This window comes from Ursus arctos, unplaced genomic scaffold, assembly GCF_023065955.2.
Source record: "Ursus arctos isolate Adak ecotype North America unplaced genomic scaffold, UrsArc2.0 scaffold_2, whole genome shotgun sequence".
Classification (NCBI taxonomy): Eukaryota; Metazoa; Chordata; class Mammalia; order Carnivora; family Ursidae; genus Ursus; species Ursus arctos.
The window spans coordinates 88,934,327-88,959,504 of NW_026622874.1; the positions used below are offsets into that span (position 1 = coordinate 88,934,327).

The following is a 25,178-nucleotide window of genomic DNA, read 5'->3' on the forward strand; positions in this document are numbered from 1 at the left end:
TGCTTGGGAATCTCTCTGTCCCTCTGCCCATCTCCCCATACTAGTCTCTCTCTCTCTCAAATAAGTGAATAAAATCTTAAAAAAAAAAAAAAAAGAGAGATACAAACTTCTAGTTATAAAATAAATAAGTCACGGGGATGAAAAGTACAACATGGGGAATGTAGTTGATAATATCGTAGTAATGCTGAACGATGACATGGTATCTATACTTATATAGCTTAATGTGTAGAATTGTTGAATCAATATGTTGTATGCCTGAAACTAATATAACATTATATGCCAACTCTATAACTTAAAAAAAAGAAAAACCCTCTCTTAGGAGAACCGCAAGTTACATCTCTTACACTTGACCCCTGCTGTTTGGGTTGTGCACTGTCATAGTGGAGAGTGGACACTTCGTGGTATCCCAGCTTCTGTAACAGTGCCTGCAACAGGTGCTCAAGGCATGTTTGCCGAATGGATTGATTTTATGAAAACAGGGTACTATGTGACATTACCTGAAGACGCTGAACTCTTCATACCGCTAATAAGACTCAGATTTTTAAATTTGTTATTCCGTAGGAGCTTGACGTCATCCAGTAATCGACGCCGAGAAGACAGCTGGTTAAAATCCTTATTTGTCCGGAAAGTCGATCCAAGAAAAGATGCTCACTCTAATCTCCTAGCCAAAAAGGAGACAAGCAGTCTGTACAAATTGCAGTGTGAGTTATAGGTTGGCTATCTTCATAGTTGGCTTTTTTCCCTTTGTTCATAAGTTTATCGTTGAATTTTCTTTTGTTTCAGTTCACAATGTTAAACCGGAATGCCTAGAAGCATACAACAAAATTTGGTGTGTATACCAGACTATCCTTTACTTGGGGAAAATTAACAATCTGAATATTTGTTGGTTCAGCTAACACTGGATAACAGAAGTGAGATCTTTGATCCCTCTTCTTGGAGCTGAATGTTCAGAGGCTCTTAAGTTGAGCTCTGTATGGGATTGCCAAGGGCGTTTTGATTTTAAGGCCTCACACGGCTAACTCATCACGTAAGCTCTCAGACGTTAGAATGTTCTAGACTCTTAAGGTTGGAAGGAACCTTATAAGGCCGTCTAGTCCATCTCCTCATCCATGCATGAGTCCTTTCTGCAGACCTTCCTGACTGGTGTTTAAGCACATTCATACGTCCCATCTCTGGATAGCCTTGAGCGTTAGGAATTAGAACTCACATCCCCATGATCTCCGTTGTTTCCAGTTTTACTCCTAAGTAAAACTGCCACATGCCAATCCTGAAGGTGAACGTAGGCCCATTTCTGCCCGGGTCTTCATTCACCAGGATTCAAGTCCCTTTGGCTGATTCTCCAAGGATAATGAGATCCATATGCTTTTACAGAATTTGTAAACTTCAAAGAGAGAATTAAGTGCATTGATTCTTAATTAAGCTAACAACTTGTATTTTAATGATCAGTTGTGAGCAAACATCATTAAAAAGCATTTTTTTACCTTTCGTATCTGCTACTTTCATGAGAAAGCAAATGATTTTGTCACCAGAATCAGCATAATTTTCAGATGCAAAAATCTTTTGTTGTTTTATTTGGGGAGGCGGTTCATGAACCAGAACATTAGCAGAGAGGTTCTTAATCACCTCAGCACAGTTCTCTTTATTAAACAATGTCCTAAAATAAAGCAGATGCTTATTTCTAAATCCTTTCTCATAAAATGGAATTTCTTGTCTATGCTATCGTTTCCCTGCATTTTCTTTCCTGTCCTGTTTGTTATCACTTCATCTCCTGTCTCAGATTTTCATTTCCTGTCTATTCATATTTCCGTTTGGGTGTCTTCCTCTCCCTTCAAACTCAACACGTAGCAGCACCTGGCTCTTCCCACTTCCCACATGCGTCACTCACCATGGTTTCATTTAACCTTTTCCTGAGTTCTTTGCAATTGGTTGCTAAGAGCCGTGCAGTCTTCATTTGACATGCATTTTGGTTCTATTTCATTTCCTTTTCCATCTGCCTCTCGTAGCCCGGTGAGCCCCATTTCTTAGTAACCTCCTTGCTGACTGCCTTCCTGGCCTCAAGGCGGTCCCTGTACCTTACCCCACACCCAGTCCATTCCTTACAAGTTTGTCCAGCTCATCTCCCTGAGTTCCGCTTTCTCCTTCATCGTGTTTTTTTCCTTTTCTCTGAAACTTTCAGCAGCTCTCTGTTTCCAGTACCTAAAGGCTTAACTCCCGCCTGGTGTCGAGGGGCCCCAGCCCAGCTCTGGGTACAAGCGCTACCTGCCATACAGCCGTCATTCATGTAAGGAAGGCGGGGCTTCCAAGAGCAGCATCGGCGTCCCCAGCAAAGCACTTACGACTTCGTATTGGCGAAAAACCTAGGCCTCATCGTCAGGCCCCGGCCCCTTCTGGACCCCACGTGGGTCATCTGTACAGATTTTCTTCTGCACTGGCTCTGATTCGGGGTTGTTTATGTCAGGACAAAAAAGGAAATCCATTTCTAGTAACTTCACATAATCCATCTTTCCCCACCTCTGATTTCCATCAGTCCCCGTGTTATTTCTAACACAAGTCGTTTTTGACCAGTACAACGATCCCACCATGTGTATTTTTTGAAGGGTGGCGTTTCAAAAAATACACATGGTGTGGTCATTGTACTGGGTCATAAACATGTGTGGGTTTTCATTTAGTTAGACCCAAGACCATTCGGAGCTTTTCTCTGTTAGCTGCATACACACTGAGTTCCGGTGCCCCAGCCTCTGGTGGTGATCACTAACTTACTTTCACTCAGCGCCAGCAGATAGTTCGAACAGGTTCCATTTCCGACCCTTGATATCCTTTTGCATTTATTGCTGAATCTGTGTTGTACTTTTTCATCATAATTTTTCTATTCAAAAAGTGTGCAGGTTTTAGCTTTTATTTTGGGATGGCACGGTTCTGTCTCTTCCTTCTGCCTCGCTCTGTATATTAGAACTTGTACCATAGGGAGGTTTCCATGGAGCCAAGCTCTGGCACCTGTTAAATTAATATACTACCATGATGGTCATGGCTTTGCCACTGGTCCTGTACAATCACTAGTAATGAACTGGGGGGGGGGGGGTGCAACAGGGGATCATATGATACTTCTTAAATCCCCTCAGCGGGTTGAATTGAGTGGAACCTAATTTACACTCCATGTTGTATCTTTAATTTGGGTTCTTCGGCCATGTGGATGCCCTCGGGGACCGTTAGAGCTGGGTTGCTTCCAGACTGCGTTGGGTTCTAGCTCTGTCTTCTTCCTCCCTCCTTACAGCCAACTTGTTCTCTGCCCCTGCTACCTCTGTCGTCTCCCCGATCTTAAACATTACTTCCTTCTCTTATTTCTCCCATGTTCTTTTTCTGCTACTCCTGTTTCTCTCCTTCCTATCTTGGGAACCAGCAGAACTTAGCTCTTAGAAACTTCACCATTCCTAGGTACTTCTTCCCCCCCTCCCCCGCCCCCACGCTGAAATAGCAAATAGTAGACCCGTGTAGTTCCTGGAATCCTGGGACCTTTGGCTCTTCTTTATCCATTTTTATCACTGTACTTGAGTTGTTTACAACTGTTCTAGGTAGTTGAGGGTAACAGAAACCTAAGCCTCTGATAAGTGGGATATTAGAGCCAGTAGAATTCAGCTAAAAGGTTAATTCTGCACATAATTTTAGCGTAAATATACTCTGAGGTCAGTTGTCGGAAGAGAGTAGATGACCTTTTTCCTATTGCTGATCACGTGCTGTCTGCCTGGTGTAATCTTGTCAGTTGTTTAATGAGTGTTGCTATTTCTTCTCTTTAAGTCAAGAGGTGTTGCCAAAGATTCATGAAGATAAGAGTTACCCTTGTGCTTTGGTGGGGACTTGGAACACGTGGTATGGCGAGCAGGATCAAGCTGGTAGGAAGCAGAAGTCTCTGGAATAAACACTTGTTCCCTAAGCCTTTATTGTTGATGACTTAAATAATATTCAGTGTAATGCTTTTATAATCAGAGCTTTCCGAGTCTCAGTCTAGTTTTATGGTTAAAGTAGTTTCTCCAGTAATTGATTCCAAAAACTACTTTTTGTTGTTGTTTTTAACATTTGAATCCGTTACTGAAACTTGATGGTGTGACTCGTCTGCCTGCACATGGCCCGTTCCAGTTCTTTATTGTGATAACAGTACGTGTCTGTAAACTGTTTTCAAGGTAAGAGTATCGTGAAACTCTAAATGAATGTTCTCTTTTAAAATATATTTCAGTCCACCTCTGGAGGTATGAAGGAGGCTATCCAGCCCTCACAGAGGTCATGAATAAACTCAGAGAAAATCAGGTAATGATTTGGAGAAATGTTTCCTTATTCAGACTAATGCTGTAATAAATGGTAGTACAGAATTAAATGACTGTTTCCTGTCCTCATTTTTTTTAACATTAATAAACTTCTTTGTAGTTAAAGTTTTATTATTTAGGTTCTTGAAGTCGTATTGAAACATAATTAACCAGTTGTAATACGATTAACCTAACTGTTCTTATTGTAAAAATCAGTTGTACTTTGAAACTGACGAGTTGGTACTTTGATGGTAGACACAGTCAGCCGCGCTTTACGTAACGCGGATCTGCTCCGGGAACTGCCGGCCACTCGGCGCTCCCCGGGGCTGACTTCCCTCTCCTCCCCACGCCCTTCGGTAATAGGTGCAGGTCAATGAAGAGCATTTTAACAGCCATACGTTATTAGGAAAGAAAACCTTTCACGCGGATTCCCAGTCCAAATAGAAGTGGATATTATATATTCTGTAAGAGAAGATTCTGTGGTCTCTATGTCACTTCTAGTAATACGTTGTCAGATGCTGTCGGGGGAGCTTACACGTGTAGGAAATTAAATTTGCTTACACTGTTACTTAAATCATTAGGATGGCCGTGTAGTCTGTCATCCAAATCTGGATGCTTTCGAGAGTGAAAGCGGATGCTTCTAGTTATTATGCTGGTTCAACAAAATGTAAATGGGGGGGGGGGGCTGTTGCAGGCCACCTGGGACCCTATTTATGATAGTATTATAGGAGGAACATAAATGATACTAAAGTGGATTTATATGTAAATATTAGAGGATATCATGAGCACATTTTTTATTTTCCCTCAAAGGAATTTGTGGAATTCCGCAAGGCAAGAAACAACATGCTTCTCTCGAGGAGGAACCAGCTGCTGCTGGAGTTCAGCTTCTGGAACGAGCCTGTCCCACGGTCAGGACCTAATATATATGAACTGAGATCTTACCAGCTCCGAGTAAGTCCCGGAATACGGGTTCACGGCCCTCTCGTTCTTCTGTGAGGAGGCGTGAGCACCCCTCAGTGCCAACCACAAAAGTTGCGTCGACGTTTTGTGGCGTGTGTTTGGCATAATATTTTGATTGGTTTGTTTTCTCCGCTGTCCGGTCCTTCTCTTCTTTCCTTTTTTTTAAATCATCTTCTCTCTCACTCCTTCTCTTCCGCTAAGCTCCTTTGTTTCTTATAATCTTATGTATAATGTTCATTATTTGACATTTTTCCATATAGCGTTGCTATTTTGAAGAGGAAAGACCTAAAATGCAGGACTAGCTCAAATATATAGCATCTGCTGTAGTTGCACTAGAGCCGCTAATAAATGCGAGGCGCTGAATGAGTGACACAGCACTGTAAGCGTCACAGGCAAGAGTACTTTGTAAGCCTTCCATGATGTTTCCCCACTAAGCACTACTAGAAAGCAAGCCCCAGATAGCAGCATAGCGACATGGTTAAAAGGAGTACATGTCAACAGTAAATCTTAGTAGTCTGATACTCACCATTATACTGGAAAAAATAGTGATTCAATTAAATTGAATTTTTTTTTCAAATTTCACAATAAAGTATGAATGGGTACCGACAGTTTAATCATGAGTTCAGTACATCTAGAGAATGAGCCTAACTGTGGTTTAATAACCATAATCGGATGACTTACTGTCAATACTGCCCTCTTACATGAAATAGAAGAGAATATTACTCCCACTATGGGATAGATAGGAGCATGGTGAATAGTTGCTAATTTGTTACATTTTTTATTTGTTACACTTCACATTATTAAAAGTAATTTTTAAGTTCGTTTTGTCATTGGATATTTTTTATACTACTGTTTCCATATTTCTTCACAGAAGAGCTAACAAACCAAAATCCAAATCTCTTTTCAGCCAGGAACTATGATTGAGTGGGGCAATTACTGGTGAGTATATTACCAGATGGTGAGTTTGTAATCTTACTATTAGATTATTTTAGGTCATAGTGTTAATTCTAGAAGGAAAATCTGGGGATAAAGCCATGATTTGATACTAGACTGTTTTATTTGATGTTTTGTTATGAAATTTTTTGAACATATGCAAAACTAGAGAGAATAATATTGTGGACCTCCCCACCTTCCATACCCATTACTTAGCCTCAATAGTTACCAACACATGGCCAATCTTGCTTAGGTCTAACTCTGCCAACCCAGATTATTTGAAGGTAAATCCTGAATAACATGTCATTTCATCCATAAATATTCTACACATATTTTACATATATATGTGGGGTAAGGGTTCTGTGGGGTTTTTTTTTAATAAAACCCCAATGTTGCATTAAGTTATTTCATATTCCGGGATATTACGTTTTTTGAAATGTTGTTTTTGTCATATAAACAGCACCACAATGACACAGTTGCTTCTTGTTGTTGTTGTTTTCTTCATTTAAGTAGCAAAGTACCAGTTTTCCCCAAACTGATCTATAAATTCACCACAATCCCAGTCAGAACCCCAGCAGGCTTCAGAAATGCAAAGGACCAAAATAGCTAAAACAACCTTGAAAAAGAAGAACAAAGTTGGAGGACACACTTCTCAATTTCATAGTTAGACTCCAAAGCTAGAGTAATTGAGACGGTGTGGTCCTGCCTAAGCACAGGCATACAGATCCGTGGAACAGAAATACAAGCCCAGAAATAAACTCACATATGAGCCGTCTGTTTTTAGTCCATGCACCAAGTCACTTCAATGGGGACAGGTAGTCTTTTCAACAAAGGGTGCTGAAACAACTGGATATCTTTGCAAAAGGATGAATTTAGACCCCTACACCTCACATATATACCAAAATTAACCGTAACAGTTTTTAGAAGAAAACACAGGAGAGAATCTTTGTGACCTAGGGTTGAGCAAAGAGTTCCTAGACACAACACCAAAACCACAGTCCGTGAAAGAATATGATAAATTATAATTCATCATAATTAAAAACTTTTATAATTCAAAAGGCATCATTTTTAAATTAAAAGGCACGTAAGTCATAGACTGGGGGAAAATTTTACAAATCATATCCGATAAAGGACTTGTATCCAGCATATATAAAAAAATCCTACAACTCAGTAATAAGAAGACAAATAACCCAGTTAAAAATGGACAGAGGATTTGAATAGACAATTCTCCAAAGATCTACAAACAGCCAAAAAGCATATGAAAAGACGTTCAGCATCATTAATCATAAGAGAAACGCAAATCAAAACCACAAGGAGGTATCGTCTCACACCCTCTCTGATGGCCGTTATCCAAAGAACAGGAAATAACAAGTGTTGATGAAGATACAGAGAAATTGGGACTTTGTACATTGTCAGTAAGGATGTAAAATGTTGCAGCCACTGTGGAAACAGTACAGGGGTTCTTCAAAACATTCCAAATAGAATTATCATATGACCCAGCAATCCTCCTTCTGGGTATATAGTCAAAAGAATTCAAAGCAGCATGTCAGAGATTTTCACATTCATGTTCATTGCAGCATTAGTCACAGTAGCCAAGAGGTGGAAGCAACCCAGATATCCTTCCAACAGATGAATGGATAAAGAAAATGTGATACATACATAGAAAGGAATATCCTGCAGCCTTTCAGAGAAGGGAATTCTGCCATGTGCTACAATGTGATGAGCCTTGAGGACGTTAAAATAAGCCAGTTATAAAAGGACAAATACTATATGATTCCACTAATGCAAATATCTAAAGTAGCCAAAGTCACAGTCATGGAAAATGAATAGTTGTGCAGGTGAAGGGAACTTGGTATTGAATGGGTGTCAGGTTTCAGTTTTGCATGATGAAAAAGTTCTGGAGATCTCTCGCCCAACAGTGTGAGTGTACTTGACTCTACTGAACTGTGAGGTGGCTGAAGTGTTTATAAAATATAATAAATTAATAATCAAAATAATAATCAGAATAAATTTTTTAAAAATGTTTTCAATGGGCAAAGGATTTGAATAGACATTTCACCAAAGGAGAGGTATAAATAAATGCCTAATAAGCACACAGACAAGTGCTCATCACGCTCAGTGATTAAGGAAATGCAGAGTAAAACCACAGGGGGTAAGACTCACACCCCTTCAGATGGCTATAACTAAAAAGGCAGATGATAACAAATGTTGGTGAGGTTGGGAATTAATCGGGGCCCTCATACACTGTGGCGAGAATGTAAAATGGCGCAGCCACTTGGGAAAACAGGCAGTTACTCCAAATGTTAAACATGGAATGACCATACGGCCCAGCAGTTCTGTTCCAAGGTATATACCCAAGAGAATGAAAGCATGCACCATATAAACTCATAGACAATGATCCTAACATTTTTCAAAATAACCAAGTAGCAGAAACAACCTCAATGCCCATCAGCAGAGGAACGGATAAAGAAGCTGTGGTATATCCACATAATGGAATACTATTCATCAGTAAGAAAGAGTGAACTACTCTTCCGCCATCTTTTTTCCTCTCCAAAGGAGTGAACTGATACGCACTTCAAATACGTGCTATGTGAACGAGTCCAAAGGAGCCCATAGTCCATGATTCCTTTTGTACAAAATGTCCAGAAAAGTCTCATCTATAGAGACAGAAAGATGAGTGGTTTCCTGGGCTTGGGGTGGGAACAGGAAATGAGTACAGATGGACACAAGGGATCTTAGCATAACTGGATTGCGGTGATGATCACGCAAGTCTGTAAAAATACTTAAAAAAAAAAGTACTAGACACCAAATTGGATTTTATGGTATATGAACTATACCTCAGTGAGGCTGCAGATGACACGCCTTACTGAGGAGAGTTTATACCACGAATCCAAGGGGATTCGGAATGAGGAACTTGACAAACACAACACAGTCCGGTGTGTAATCGGCGTCCGGTCTCTGCACCCCAGCACGTTGCCTCCATGCCTCTGTTGGGCACTTGTCACCCCAGGGGGGCTCCGGTTTCCAGTTCTACGACTCTGTCTACAAGGCCTGGCACATCCTGGGGGGTTGGTAAACGCCGAATGGGTGGCGGAAACGGGTGGTTACGTATGAAAGAAAGGTCAATAATTGCCAAACCTGTGAACAACCCGTGTGTCTGAGGGAAATGTAGATTCAGTACCGGTTTTATTTTATTAGTGACACTAATTTCTAATAAGAAACACTTTAAAAATTAGGAATAGAGAATATTTTATTTAAATCAGGGGTTGGCAAACTTTTCTGCAAAGAACCAGATAGTAAATATTTTAGGCTTTGTGCACCATTCTGCGTCCAAAACAATTACTTACCCTGCTGTTCTAGTCTGTTCTAGCAGCCAAGAGTGACTTGTAAATGGATGAGCTTGGCTGTGTTCCAGCAAAATTTTATGGATGCTGAAATTTGAATGTCGTGATTTTCTTGTGTCATGAAATATTATTCTGTGCATGAGATGTTTTTCAAGCATTTAAAAAGGTAGAAGTCATTCTTACCATGAGAGCAGGCTAAGAAGGTGGGATTCAGTCTGAGGGTCTGCTTCGGGAGCCCCGATCTAAATGATAAAACCATCCATTTCTTCTCTCTTAACAGCCACATTAAACTTAATGGTGAGACACAGAAAGCATGCTCACGAAACACCAGCTTTTATCATCATAATTTTATCATCCTAATTTTATATAGTTTTTGAAAATCCTATTGTGAGAAAAAAAAGCAAGTAGAAGTTATAGTAATATAAAGCCTCGGTAATTAAGAGGGATGCAAGAGTAGGTTATCGGCCATTAGTGAGATATAAACCCTTTGGCTTCCTTATCTTTAAATGAGAATCTGCGACTTTTTACTTACGTCCAACTTACATGTACTCTCCTTTTTTCAGTTTTGAAATTTCTTGCTTTGAACTGTACAATTGCTAAGATCTCGTCTAGCTCCAGAAAACGGTTCTGGATTCTTTTTTTTTTTTTTTTTTAAGATTTTAAGTAATCTCTATACCCAACGTGGGGCTTAAACCCACAACCCGGAGGTCAAGAGCCACACACTCTACGGACTGAGCCAGCCAGGGGTCCCTGTGATTCTTATTTCTAATAAATCTTTTCTTCTTGGGTCATCAAAGGCTACATAATGCAAGTTAGAATTTTTTTTAATTTGAAAACTAGCACATACATATTTAATTGGATACCACTATTATAGGCACCATTTTATTAAGGGACCTTTTTTAGGGAGGGGCCTTAGAAGTGTAATAACTTAGTTGCCCACAGAATAGGATCATTCGTTAGTTCTGTTTTTGCACATTACTAATTCAGGCTTGCCCACCGTGACTTCACAAGGAAGTACTGAGGTTATTCTTAAGTTATTTAAACAAGTATGTATAAAGCCAGTTCAGCATTCAATTTATATTTTGGCACATAGGTAACTATTTAAGATGGTGATCTCTTCAGTACATGCTTCTGATTATTACCAGGCTAAGGCAGGTATGTTTTCTTCGCCTACTGTAACTGAATTAGAAAAATTGACAATGGAATGAATAATCCTGAATATTTATCACTTATCAATGAAAGACAGTTTTTCTCTGGGTTAGAGTGCACGTTAAAGTGATTTGCTTAATTTCAGTAATTTACCAATCAGATTTCTAATTTTTGTGAAGTTACCGATCACTTAAGGGTTAAAGAATTTAATACCATTTGGGGGCAGCCCCTGGGGGCAATGGCAAGAGATCCCTCCTTCACCACAAAAGGACCTGAAAGGTTGGGTCCCCCTCATGGGGATGAGAGCCGGGAATTACAAATCGTTCTTGAGGAGTCCGGACTTATCACTCCTGCTCTGGTTGCCCTCGCTCTCATCTTGTCCCCACCACTGTCTTGAGATGTTCCAATTCAGTTGCTACGAAGTTTGCCTCCGGGACGAGGATGTACTGGTCAAGCCAACTCAAATCTCTTGTCCCTCAAGAGTTAGGTCTCACTGTAGATGTTACTAGATAAGAATCCTTGTTCATCTGCCTCCAGCTCCTTTAAATTAATGAGAATGAATCCATCTGTGCAAGTCCCGTCCATTCTGGTACCTTGATGTGACAGACTTCAGCCCCAGACCTGGGCAGTGTTCATGTCAATATACTGAGAGTCTCTGAGAGACCCCAGCTGTGCTTTTCCGCGTGACCTCCTTGTATCACTTCAAGCCCCTCCCTTCATTTGCAAGTTTGCTTCTTGAAAACTGCTTTTGGAAAACATACAGTTTTTTAAAAATATTTTATTTATTTGAGAGAGAAAGAGCACGGATGCACACACTCGATCTGGGGGAGGGGCCAATGGGGAGGGAGAAGCAGACTCCCCACTGGGTGTGGAGTCTGATGAGGGGCTCGATCCCAGGACCCCGAGCCCATATCAGGAGTGGGATGTCTAACCGGCTGAGTCACCCAGGTGCCCCTGTACATGTTTTTTAAAACCATTTTAGGATTTCCGATGCCTCACCAAATAGAAAAATAAAGTACCTGGTGCAAATAGGAAGGACGGTGTTTAAGGAGCTGATACGTTTTGCAGTAGGGAATCTTAAAAAGGAAAATTTAAGACAAGTGCCAATTTTCAGCCAACTTAATCACAATTCCATGCTATACACATAGACACACATATATGCACATTCTTCCACACATAGGAATGCCATTTGGTACTCATTTTCCTGATGGTTTGTTCTGGAAAGAAGAAAGAGGCAGGGGTTCTTTGTGTCATTTTTTATTGAAGGGTGGTTGACACACGTGTTAACCTAGTTTCAGGTGTACAGCAGTGATTTGACGAGTGTGTACGTTACGCTGTGCTCACCCCCAGCGTAGCTGCCGTCTGTCACCATACCACAGCACTATGACGGTACCACGAGGCCACTTCCGTTTTGATAGTGGTGGTGTGTTGCCAGGAAGCTCCACGTTCATGGTTCTTCGGTGTGTTTTCCAGAATTCATGGTCTGCAGCTGCTTTGAAGGTGTGCTCCCTTCAGCTCTGTCTTAAACCCCGTTCTCCAGGGCTGGTCCCTGTCTCCCTAAGATACAGTAACTTCTGGCATCTTGAATGTTCTAGCATCCACATTTCCCTCACTCTCTGAGCACGTTCTTGGAGAAGCAGTTCTTTTTCCGTTGGTGGGTCCTATCCTCGGCCAATTTGCTTGACTGACTATTCTCAAGCACTGATTTTACGTTGCTCATTACTGTCCACTTCCCCCCAAAATGACTGTTACAGCTCCAGAAAAGTATACATCTTATATATGTGATCTACATTCCAATCATTTTCTACTGCACTTGATAATTAAAAAACAGTTCGTCTTCATATCGTACAACTTGCTCTGAGGGTGGAAGAAATCTGATTCTTTTCAACCTACCTCGTTCAGTATCTGAACATTGTCATTTTTCCTGACAGGGCTCGTGCAATTCGCTTCAGACAGGACGGTAGTGAAGCAGTGGGAGGATTCTTCTCTCAGATCGGGCAACTCTACATGGTACATCATCTTTGGGGTATGTATTTTTTCCTTCCTGTTTGTGTTACTAGGATTTCAGAGTCCGTTACCAAATAAGCTGCCCTCGGCAGTAAAGCACATCTCAGGTCAGTAATTGTAAACCCTGTGGCAAATCCAGACGTCACAGAAAGTCAGTGCTGGGCCTTCTAGAAGGAAGTAGGTCCACAGTGAAAGGCCCATAGACTCGGGGCACCTCAGGAGGCTGACATGAGAGTGGGGATGATGGGGAAAGGAACAAGAGAAAGGAAGGCGGGCAGCCGTGGGAGAGGGACACTTTCTAGATGCTTCCCATGGCGCCTCAGAAGTTATCCTGCGTTGTCTCCGGAGAGGCTGCTGCCCACATGCTCATTGACTGCCTGCCTTGTGTCTGAGTCCATCGCTCTGGAGGCCCTTCTCCTGTCACCTTTTCATCCCCCCCCTTTTGTCTGGCGTCATCTTTGGTACCTCTCAGGGCCTGACTCAGGTGTGCCCCCTCGCCCCCCAGGGAACGTCACTCTCCTCCTGAGCCCCCAGAGCCTGGTATCATGTGGGTTGTCACACTGTGGCTGTTGTGTCTTTCTCTCTGCTAGAACAGGAGCTGGCTCTGAGTGGTAGCTTGGTACATTTTGGGCACATCTGTGTATGTTTATTAAAGTTTAAAAAATGATGGGGCACCTGGGTGGCTCAGTCGTTAAGCGTCTGCCTTCGGCTCAGGGCATGATCCCCGAGTCCCGGGATCGAGCGCCACATCAGGCTCCTCCGCTAGGAGCCTGCTTCTTCCTCTCCCACTCCCCCTGCTTGTGTTCCCTCTCTCGCTGGCTGTCTCTCTCTCTGTCAAATGAATAAATAAAATCTTCAAAAAAAAAAAGAAGGGGCCCCTGGGTGGCTCAGTCAGTTAAGCATCTGATGCTCAATCTCAGGGTCATAAGTTCAAGCCCTGCATTGGGTTCCACGCTGGGTGTGGAGCCTACTTTTTAAAAAAGTGAAAAGCATAACTCATTTCTAGACTTTACTAATTAACTGAGATATTGGTTTGACCTGTTCAGTCCCACCAAGTGCTGGACCCTGTCCGCCTGCTGTGTTCGCACGGCACGCACGGCAGGTGTACAAAGGTTGGTCATGGGACTAAGGAGGAATAAAGCCAAGCAAGGGACATGCCACGAGGCGGTGTGTGTGATCAGTAACGTAGGGGTTTCTGTTCAGGGCACTCCCAGCACCTAAGGGGATATAAACTTACATGTAGTTGGGGGACATGAGTAAAAGGTGACTTCAGGATCTGAATGGGTTGGCGGGTAAAGGCAGAAAGGAAGGGCTAGAACAGTGATGGAAAAACGGGAGATTATAAAGAGTGGTCAGAAAACGAAATCGTGCAGACTGGCTAAATGGTAGGAGAGCTGCCAGGGCCTAAGTCTGAATGGGAACCCCTTTCCCCCCAAATCTTCAGGGTCTGGGGAGGAGACCCCCATTCTCAGCCCCACCAATCACTGCTTCAGCCAGGTGCTCGTCTCAGCACATACTGGGCTTCTCGGGAGTGTGAGCGATTGAAAACCCTGCATCTCGGGGCGCCTAGTGATGCAGTCGGTTAAGTGTCCAACTCTTGGTTTCGGCTCAGGCCATGACCTCAGGGTTGTGAGATCGAGTCCCCGGTCCGGCTCCATGCTCAGCATGGAGTCTGCTTGAGAATCTTTTCCCCTCCCCCTCTGCTCTTCCCCCCACTTGTGCTCTCTCTCTCCTTCTCTCTCACTCTAAATAAATAAAATCTTTTAAAAAGAGAGGAAGAAAGAAAGAAAGAAAGAAAGAAAAAGAAAAAGAAAGAAAGAAAGAAAGAAAGAAAGAAAGAAAGAAAGAAAGAAAGAAAAGCAAATAACGAATGCCGCAAGTAACCCTCAGCTCCCCACAGTGGCAGGTGCAGCGCTGTCCTGGGGACCTTCCTTTTCTAGCGAGCTTTGATTTGACTCCATAAATATCAGAGTTCTCAGATGTCATAGATTTGGAAACAAATCTTTAAAATCTGCCTCTAGAGATGATGCTAAACGTAATTTAACCTTTCTGGGTTTGAGGGAGGGGTGACATCGTTGTTACTATTATTATTTTTTTAAATAGCATGTGGTCTGTCTGGACGCTATAAACCGAAAAGTCAAACCTGTTCCCTCGCTCGCCTCCTCTCAGGCCTGGCGCCTGCACCCCCCACCCCCCACCCCGTCCACGAGCACGGGGACTGCACCCCTGTCCGCGTTTACAGTGTGTCTGGATGGGGACTCCCAGGTGAAGGAGGAGACAGGCAGGCACCAGGGGGTCACAGGCCCTTAGCTCTGTCCCGCGGGAAGGACTGAGGTTTCACAGAGCAGCCGCCGGGTGAGGCGGGGTCCGCCAAGATGGCCGCCGTGCGCAGCCGCAGAGGCTGGGAACACCGTGCGCTTTGGCACTGGAGGGTGGCCAGACTGCCGCTCGCATCTTTTCTTGAGTGGTGCCTTTCTCTGCCTTCCTTTGTTGTCCCGTTAGTGTCCCAAATGTCCCCTGCCTGCTTCCTTCTCTGTAGGAAGAAGTACTGAGATACGCAGAAGTGAATTCTCAGTCGCCTGCCCCAAAACTTACCCTCACTCTTCTGTGTTTTTTAGAGAAGCACATTGATCGGGCCCCTGCGGTGTGTTGGTTGGTCTTTTTTTTTTTTATTTTTTTAAGATTTTATTTATTTATTCCACAGAGATAGAGCCAGCCAGCAAGAGAGGGAACACAAGCAGGGGGAATGGGAGAGGAAGAAGCAGGCTCATAGCGGAGGAGCCTGATGTGGGGCTCGATCCCATAACGCCGGGATCACGCCCTGAGCTGAAGGCAGATGCTTAACCGCTGTGCCACCCAGGCGCCCCTGTGTTGGTTGTCCTAAGCATCATTCCCGTAATCCTTACAGCCGCAAACCACGGGTAGCTGTGACTCACAGAGGATACATAAGTCACCCAGCATCCACAGCTGTTGAGTCACTGAGCTAGGCCCCAACTTGGGCATGTCTGGCTTCAAAGCAGATCTTTCTGCGACGTAACACCTCTTCCGTTTACCCCTGCACTTGATGCCACGCTTTCCTCACCTTCCTCAAGGCCTTGCTCCATCCATTTGCTCCACCACCAGCCCATCTAGGGGCTCCCTCCCTCAGTAATAGTACATTCTCAGGTGCCTCCCACCTTTAAAAGCCTCCCCAACGAAGCACAATAATAAAAGCCTCCCTAAATCCAATTGTCCATTGACGGATGAACAGATGAACGAAATGTGGTATTTACATATTCGTCCATAAAAAGGAGCGAAATGCCAATACGTACTACGACATAGATAAACCTTGAAAACATTAGATTCCACTTAGATGAGGTGCCTAGAATAGGCAAATTCATAGACACAGCGCAGAGTAAAGGTTACCAGGGGCTGGGGGGCGGGGAGAATGGGGAGTTAGTGTTCAGCGGATAGAGTTTTAATTTGCGATGCTGAAAAGTTTGAGAGATGGATAATAATGAAAGGGGGACAATTGTGAAGGTATTTAATGCCACTGAATTGTACATTTCAAAATGGTTAAAAGTTAATTTTGCTGGGGCGCCTGGGGGGCTCAGTTGGTTAAGCATCTAGCTTCTGCTCAGGTCATCATCTCAGGGTCCTAGGATAGAGCCCCGCATCAGGCTCCCCACTCAGCAGGGAGTCTGCTTGTCCCTCTGCCCCTGCCCCTTCCCCCTCTCATGCTCTCTCCCTCTCAAATAATAAATAAAATCTTTTTTAAGAAGTTAATTTTGCTGTGTATATTTTACCACAATAAAAAATTTTAAGAAAATGAAAAATTGAAATTAAAAAATAAGAGCACAGCCCTCCCCAACCTGGGTTCCCTACAGGGGGATCACCACACAGTGCACGGGCCGTGCACCTGACCTCAGTTGGAATGCTGCTGCTGGTCACGTTAATGCTAACTGTTTCGCTCTGGGTAGCGAGAGGTACAAGATTTATTTTCCTTGTGTTTTTCAGCATCTTCAAAATTGCATGTAATAAATGTATACTCCATTACTAGTTGAGGGAAATTTTATCTTTAGATGGTTAAACTCCTAGGCCTGTTACAAGGGTAGGCCTTCTTATCAGGAAAATGAAGTCCTGTGGAGAACAGGCGTGTGTCGCAGAATAGAAACCAGAAGCCCTAATTCTTGTCCTTTTAGTCTTGACTGACCCCCCGTCAAGATGCCTGGGAGGTATTTGCCTGGTGAGTAGTTGGAAGGAGGTTGCCTAGGCTGGAATCAGAAACCAAGGTACCCGAATGAGACACCCGAATTGTACCACATGACACCGAGGACTGATGTCTTTGACATGCTCTTCTCTCCCCCTGGAGCAGCTTTCTCTTCTGTTCTATTGATGCCGTTCTTTTCAACCTTCGAGACCCACTTGATCAAACCACACCCCCAGACCATTCTCTCCATTCCTCCCTGTCTTGTGGGCTCTGTTCTCAAGTCCACCACAGTGCCCAGCAGGGGCTGACCTTGCCTACTTGCCCTCTTGCTCTCCACTGCACTGAACCGTCTGTCACCCACATCACTGTAGTGCTCTGGAAATGTTGGGCAAGATGGAATCGAATATTGCTTTCTGATTATGAATTTAACATGTTATTGAAGAAATTCACTTGGCTTGAAAGGCAGGTCTTGGATCCCTAGATTGTCAAACTTAAAGCGTTGTTTATTTTGCTTCCCTCACAAGGCCTGATGTAGTTTTGCTCAGGGTGATCAGCTCACAGGGACTCGGCTTAGTATTAAATCCCCAAGGTGTGGGGCGCCTGTGTGGCGCAGTCGTTAAGCGTCTGCCTTCGGCTCAGGGCATGATCCTGGGCGTTCTGGGATCAAGTCCCACATCAGACTCCTCCGCTATGAGCCTGCTTCTTCCTCTCCCACTCCCCCTGCTTGTGTTCCCTCTCTCGCTGGCTGTCTCTGTCAACTAAGTGAAAAAAATCTTAAATAAATAAATAAATAAATAAATCCCCAAGGTGGTGTCTTTGAGAAAACTAGCTGAGCCGCTGACTCAGTACAGGACGGACATGCTGGTGGAGTGCGGGACATTTTGTTTGGTTTAGCCTTGCTTCTGTGTGGTTCTTTCTCAGCTTACAAGGATCTGCAGAGCAGGGAAGATATACGGAACGCAGCGTGGCATAAACACGGCTGGGAAGAATTGGTGTATTATACAGGTAATACTGTCGTAAACATGAAACCTGTCATTCTTCTCTTCTTACCGTTTTATGTTCTTTTCCCCCAAGACTAATATGTACTTTAAAAAAAAAATAGTACGTTGCTCTAGGTTGGGGGAATGGAGAATAGTCCGGTTTTTCTTTAATAGTTACATGCCTTCTTTTCAGTAAGGAGCTTTCATTCTTTCAAGTATGTGTGGGGAGTGCCTGGCGGGCTCAGTCAGTGGAGTGCGCGACTCTTGATCTCATGAGGTTGTGAGTTCAAGCCCCACGTTGGGTGTAGAGATGATTTAAAAGTAAAATCTTAAAAAACAAAACAAGTGTGTATGTGGTCTGGTACAATTTTCAGACCCTTGTATGTTGTAAATTTTACATCATTACCTTTTTTCATACTTTTCTATATTCTCTGAATATTTATGACAATTTTTTTCTAAGCTCTCCCTTTCTCATCAGTTATCTAGCCCCCAAAACATTGTAATTTAATATAGCAATTAAAAAGTAATTTTGAAAATTAACTTGACGTTTTGACTTTATGTACACGCGTGTGCATGGGCATGGATAGCCACGTACATGTGTGCCATGAAATCCGGGTGGCTTGATTTTTATAAGAACAATTGGGCTGAATACAACCCAGTAATACTGACACCGGTAGTAAGTACCGATCATGTTGTATGTCAGGTCCATTTAAGCCCATCTGCTACTAAGAAAATCAAAGAGTACTTTGTTGTAGAAAATAAGATTATTATTTTTTTTAGTTCAAAACTTCATATAATTGTATGTGACCGGTTGTGTATTCTTACATGTTCATTAGTTCCCAGAGGCGTATTTTATTCAGCGGTGACAGTTTTAGAAGTGCTGTCTGTACCGTCACATGCAGTGTTATCTGATTTTATATAACTTTATTTTAGTTCAGAGTTCTCAGCCTTTTAAAAAGGCACCACTTTTCTTACAATGTGGACTTTCCTAAGTTCTGCAAATGAAACAGATCTCCAGACTGAATCCGCTTTAATTTTAAAATCATCTCCTGGGATGTTAACTGATCTACAATTAGCACGTATATTTCTGTCCCTGAGATCAGTGCTCTCTTTTCCACTACTCTGATTCCAAGCAGCATGTCTTCTGAATGTTCTCAGCAACCTGTTTGTTACTGTACTTCTACCATAATCTGTTTAGAAAAGAACAAGCAGGGGCGCCTGGGTGGCACAGCGGTTAAGCGTCTGCCTTCGGCTCAGGGCGTGATCCCGGCGATGATGGGATCGAGCCCCACGTCAGGCTCCTCCGCTATGAGCCTGCTTCTTCCTCTCCCACTCCCCCTGCTTGTGTTCCGTCTCTCGCTGGCTGTCTCTATCTCTGCCGAATAAATAAATAAAATCTTTTAAAAAAATAAAAAGATATTTAAAAAAAAAAAAAAAGAAAGAACAAGCACAATAATCCTAATCCTTGTTTTCAGTCCCACTTATTCAGGAAATGGAATCCAGAATCATGATCCCACTGAAGACCTCACCCCTCCAGTAAGCAGATTTTAGATGTGCCTACACAAATTTATGTGACAGATATTTGTCATAAATTAATTTTAATTGTATATCAAGTGAAACAGGAACACTGAAGTGTAAACTGCTGTATATAGCTTATGAGAGACCTCTTTTCTTTAAAATTTACATAATCACAAGAAAGGCAACTATTACGGTTTGATTGAAACAGTGCTCTGTAGTCCTCTTTGAAACACCCCTGTTTGTCAATACACCGCATACTACCAGCCACCGCTCTCCACCCTCTGGGAAAAGAGGGCCCAAATTAAAATTTGAATCCTCTCCAAACAGGAACCTAACCATGGGGGAAAAAAAGTTAGCAATTTCTTTATAAAAAGCAAATCTGTTTTATAATTACAGATTTTTAGACAAATTTCTTGTATCAGGAAGAAATATAAATTTTGTCATGTTACTCTAGCAGTTTTTCTGAGCCTCAGACTAGGAACAATTTAAGAGCGTCCCCGATACCTGAAAATGTTTTAATTCACTGTCAGTTTTCATCAGTTGGCATAGTCAGCGACATGTCATTACTAAGCTGGTCGTGGTTGCTAAGATACATTTCATCTGTAATTGCGTCTTCACACCGTGTATTGTAATAGCTCTCGGGGGGGCGGGGATAATGGCTTGAACCTGTGTATCATATGTGATTTTGAAAAGAACACCTTGAATAGCACTAATTTTTATTTGTAATATTTTTCTAGAATAAAATGAGTAGCATTAGGAAAAGAGGTTTTATTTTGTCAACAATCATTTGTGACCTCAGACATTCTGTAGTTACGACTTTAGTAAGCTCGCAGCAGATACTCCAAGACCGTGTATGAGGGGTGGTGCATGTTGAGATTGAAGCCGGAATAAAGCGCGTACTCCGTCTAGCTCTGATTTAGTTTTTTAATACCGTGTGCCTATTTTGTGACTGTGATCACGTGAAAGTCCCGTTGAAGTGAAAAATTTTGTCTGACCCCCAATTAAAGAATTTATGTGTAAAATAAAGTGTGAATAAATCTCATATCAAATGTCAAACTTTTACACGTGAATGGTTTTCTCCGAGAACCGATCAAAATCAATAAAATCCTCTTGATTTTCACATATTCCTTGTTTGTGATCCTTTTTTTAGGAACTTGTGCTGAAAATGAGCCTGTCCCTCTTGAAAAACAGCTTGTCCCTGTTAAGTGGGCATCTGGGAGTCTTCATAAGCTCATTAGCTTCTCCCTGGTCATGGAGCAAAGGGTTTTGAGGACTGGGTGTTTGTGTACCAGGGCATGGTGTTTGGGGGGTTGGGGCAGCTGGCAGAAGAAAAGGCACTTTCAAGTCCAGGCTCTGCTCCTTGACGACGTACTTCCCATCTCTGGTCTTCAGTTCCCTGAATCCATAAAATGGGGAGGTGGAATCCGATGGCATTTAACATCCTTCAGCTCTGAATTTTTGTGACTTCTTAGTGCCACGGGAAGCAGTAGGAGAGAGAGGGTATGGTGAGCTCCAGCATAGAAAACTTGCATTTTAGCAGTTGTACTGATTGGATGCTCAGGACATGTTCGCAGGGTGTGAATGCAAGAACTATTTATATGAAACTGCTTTCTAAACTATATAAAGAAAATTACTGGTGAATTACCTTTACTGGTGATCTGGCTATTCAGAACTGGGAAAAAACTGCTAGGAACAGAATTTTCACTTACAAATTGTGCAGACTTGAACTGACCCCTGCAGAAGTCCGGAATTTTCTATCATTCACTGCGGTGTTAGGGTTCTCCAGAGAAACAGAACCAATAGGATATCCAGATACGGTATACATAAGAAGAGGCAGGAATCGGCTCATGTGGCTATGGAAGCCAAGAAGTCCCAGAATCTGCCATCTGCCAGCTAGAGAACCAAGAAACCCAATGGTATAATTCTGTCCCAAGTGCAAAGACCTGAGAATCAGGAGAGCTGATGGTTTAACTCCCAGTCCAAGGTCAGAGGCGCAAGAGCCGGGAGCTCCAGCGTCTGAGAGCAGATGAACGTCCCAGCTCAGGCAGAGAGCGTACGTTTGCCCTTCCTTTGCCTTGTTCCACTTGGGCCGCCAGTGGATCGGCTGATGCCCACCCACGTTGATGAGGATGGATGTGCTGACTCATTCTGTTGAATCAAATGCTAATATTCCAGGAACACCCCTCACAGGCACACCCAGAGAGAATGTTTTAGCAGCTATCGGGACATCCCTTAGGCAGTCAAGTTGACCGATAAAAATTAACCATCACAGCTGAGCTCACGGTTGGTGGATGAGTTCCATGAGGCTCCCCAAATTGCATCATCCACCCAACTCCCCATCCCGGGGCCATTCAATACCTGGCGAGTACCGTGGTGTCCAGATGCCTAACAGAATACGCAAGAATTAAGTTTCCTTTTAGAAACTTTGCTTTTCTCTTTCTGTGTTGCTTTCTTAAAGGAGCTTTCTGTTCAGAAAAGCACAGAGCAACGAACTGACTGTAAAACGGAACTCTTTCAGAATATACCCTACTCTAGAAGAGGAATTTCTGTCCTAAGTCACTGGATTTCACAAAGCAGCCTGCCTCACGCTAGGCTTTGGTCTCCTTTCAATTCAAGAAATACTGAGTTTCTATTATGTGCCAAGCATCAGACACATAACGTCATGAACAAAACATGATCCCTGCCTTTGTGAAGCTTACAGTCCAGTGAGAAGAGACTGGCAATTAATATGTAAAATACTGTAAGTTACATGATATGGTAGAAGTTGATACACGCTCTAGTGGGGGAGAGTAGAACAGGGTAATGGAGATCAGGAATCCAAGGGTGGGCGGGGAGAGTATGCAGTACTGTCAGAGTTGGCCTCACTGAAAAGCTGAGATTTAAGCAAAAACTTGAAGAAGGTGACAAAGTTAGCCAGTGTTTGCAAGGGAATCCCACCATGCAGGGGGAATGGCTACAACAGAGCCCCTACGGCAGGGTCATGCCCAGCACGCACCAGAGCAGTGGCGACCACTGGCTGAAACAGAAGAGAGGGAGGACTTGGTGGGAGAAGCCACAGGTCATGGGGCAGGATCAGCAGAGTGTCGGGAGCTGTTGGAAGGACCCTGGTTTTTACTTTGTGATGGGATCCACTGGAAGGTGTTGAGCAGATGAAGGCCATGATCTGACTTACACTTTAAATGGTGGCTTGGACTAGGTGGTGACAGTGGAAGTAGGGAGAAGGGGGAAATTCTGAATATATCTTGATGGCAGAGCCAAGATGATTTCCTGAACGAATGACTGCAGACTGTGAAAGAAAGAAAAAAATCAAGTGACCGAAGTCTTGGCTTCCACAACTGGAAGGGTGGGGATGGCTACAGGTGGACCGGTGCCACAGATCTGGGGACGGGAAGACCAGGAACTCGCACCGAGTCTGAGATGGTCCATGCAGATACCCAGGTGGAGATATCACGTAGGCACGTGTGAATTCTGCAGCTCAGGAGAGCCGTCTCACCTGGAGATGGGCATTGGTGAATTGTCTGTATATAGAATTTAAAGTCTGATGGGGAGTGAGTGTAGACAGAGAAGAGGTTAAGTAGGAACCAGGAAGAGAGCGGAAAACCGTCAGGGAAACAGGAAGAAACACAAGGAAGTGGGATGTCATGAAAGCTAAGTGAACAATGTCCATCAAGGATGAGATCACCCGTGTCAAATGCTGCTGCAAGACTGGGTTAGATGAGGTCTGAAAACCGGCCACTAATTGAGTAACATGGCGGTCACTTGGTGACTCACAAGAACATTCTCTTACTATGATAACTTATCAAATAATCACTTTATTTTACCAGTTCCTGCCCAATTTGTCAAATCCTTTTATTAAACTCCCATAGAAGAACAAATTGTATTATTTTGCCCTACTATGAATTTTCATTGGGAATATTTAAAACTTCCAAACTAATTTTCCATTTGTTGGGTGTAAGTCTGGTGAACATTACTTGCACAAGCCAACTCATTTTTAATTATCATTCATGTGATATCATCCCTGCTCCTTTTAAAAAGCCCTCTAGGACCCACACTTTGCTCTCCTAAAACCAGCACTGACCGAACCTACTTCTTTCCCCCTTATTCCCATGGCTACATGTGAAAGAGCCTTTTCTTCAGTTCCACATTATATTTATTAAATTTATACCTTCAGTTTCTGGCTGGGACACACCAGATGTTCAGTAATGTGCTTGAAGAATGGACAGAAGGAAGGGAGAGGGAAAGTAAACGGAGAGAGGGAGAAAGGGAAGATAGGAAAAGAGAAAGTATGGAGACTGTCCGTTCCAGCTGGAAAATACCTGAGGCTCTCAGAAAACAGGGCAGTGTCTTTATTCAGACTACTTTTGATGCAAGTTCTAGAGATCTTGGAAATTAAGCTATATGCCTAGGTAAACTCGGTAAAAACAATTCAAAAGGAAAACAATAAACATACATCAAAATATGTCCAGAGGTGGAAACAGATCGGCAAAGTACCGAACGGTCCTCTATTAACGAGTGCTAAAACTAGTACCTTGTGCAGAGTTCAGCGACCATTAAAAATGAAACCACTTGAATATTCTGTAAAACAGGTCATCCAACCTAGGGAATAAAATCTCGTCTACTGCATTAATATACATTAATACCCGTGACCAAAGTGTTAAGCGATAGCTTACGGTAGATTCTCCCGGTCCCAGTAAATTGTTAACTCCCTAGTAACCCACAAGATAAAGAACGCTGTGGAAATCCTTGGCCCGAGCTCCAGCTCTGAATGTGACCTTGTAGCAGTCATTAACTTCTGTGAGCTTGCTGCTGTCTGTTAAAAAGAGGACAGCGGTATCTATACTGCTGACCTCAGGGCTGTGAGAATCACATGAGGACATGTGAAAACACCTTGGAAATGTGAAAGTAAGCAGTGTGACTTGTGGTCAGATCACTGCCCAGGTTTTCTGAACCTGATCGTAACAATTCTGAGGGTCACAGAGGCAAAAAGCCATTGTGCTTGCCAACACTTGAATCTCTGGAATCCTCTAGAATCCTCCTATACTCCTGCCCCAGGTCTGGAACGCTCTGCCCAGCTCTTGGGAGTGACAGCCCGGTGGGCGTCCCTGGGAGTCATGGAGAAACACTTGTCTCCAGAAGAGAGAGAAGAATCCTAACAGCAAACCAGAGAAGGGGGTGGGGGTAGGAGATAAATGCCATGGGGTTCTCTCTTTTTTTAAAGCGTATTAAAGCTTTGAGGGACTTCTACTGCTTCAATTTAATACCATGAAAAACTTCAATTCTTAACTTCATGACCCCAATTCTTAACTTTCTCTGTCTACATAAGCAGTGTGCGTCATCAGGATGAAAAAGGGCGTCACAAAGCCAGGAAGCCACGTCACACTGCCAGCACTTTCCGCCTCCTGTCCTACTGTAATCACGTACATTACCTCCCGGGAGGGCCGTTCTGGGGCTGTTTCCAGGGAGTCCGGAATTCGAAAAGCATGGAAGAGGTTCGCGCGGTGCTGGCGTCATTTCAGACTCAGCCCAACACAACAAAGCAGCGATTGTGTTTGGTGCCGTTGTGCAGCCGGCTAAGGGCCGGCCGCCCGTGGGCCAGAGGGCTTGTGCAACTGGTATAAAAGGTTCTACGTGGGTACACGGTTTCTCGGCCCATCAGACGCCTCTGAGCCAAAGCCAGTACGCACCTCCTGTTCAGGCCATTGCCCGTGGCGGGCGGGCCCTGGAGGCCTGGCAGCTGGCAGCGTTAGGGCCCGAGAGCTCCTGGGTCCTCCGCCTACCCGCGGCCGGCGGGCTCCAGCTCCCG

At 43.4% G+C, this 25,178-nt stretch overlaps 1 protein-coding gene across 1 annotated transcript in view; it reads left to right on the forward strand.

Annotated features, from left to right (window-relative positions):
- The window catches only part of NIPSNAP2 (nipsnap homolog 2), a 35,549-nt gene extending 15,050 nt beyond the window's left edge, over positions 1 to 20,499 (forward strand). The window contains exons 2-10 of the mRNA XM_026515897.4: positions 562 to 701; positions 784 to 829; positions 3,793 to 3,887; positions 4,229 to 4,299; positions 5,106 to 5,246; positions 6,163 to 6,194; positions 12,613 to 12,707; positions 17,799 to 17,882; positions 19,333 to 20,499. Of these exons, the coding sequence (XP_026371682.1) occupies positions 562 to 701; positions 784 to 829; positions 3,793 to 3,887; positions 4,229 to 4,299; positions 5,106 to 5,246; positions 6,163 to 6,194; positions 12,613 to 12,707; positions 17,799 to 17,882; positions 19,333 to 19,397 (769 nt within the window). The 3' untranslated portion in view covers positions 19,398 to 20,499. The remainder of the gene's footprint in view (positions 1 to 561; positions 702 to 783; positions 830 to 3,792; positions 3,888 to 4,228; positions 4,300 to 5,105; positions 5,247 to 6,162; positions 6,195 to 12,612; positions 12,708 to 17,798; positions 17,883 to 19,332) is intronic.
- The last annotated feature ends 4,679 nt before the right edge of the window (positions 20,500 to 25,178 follow it).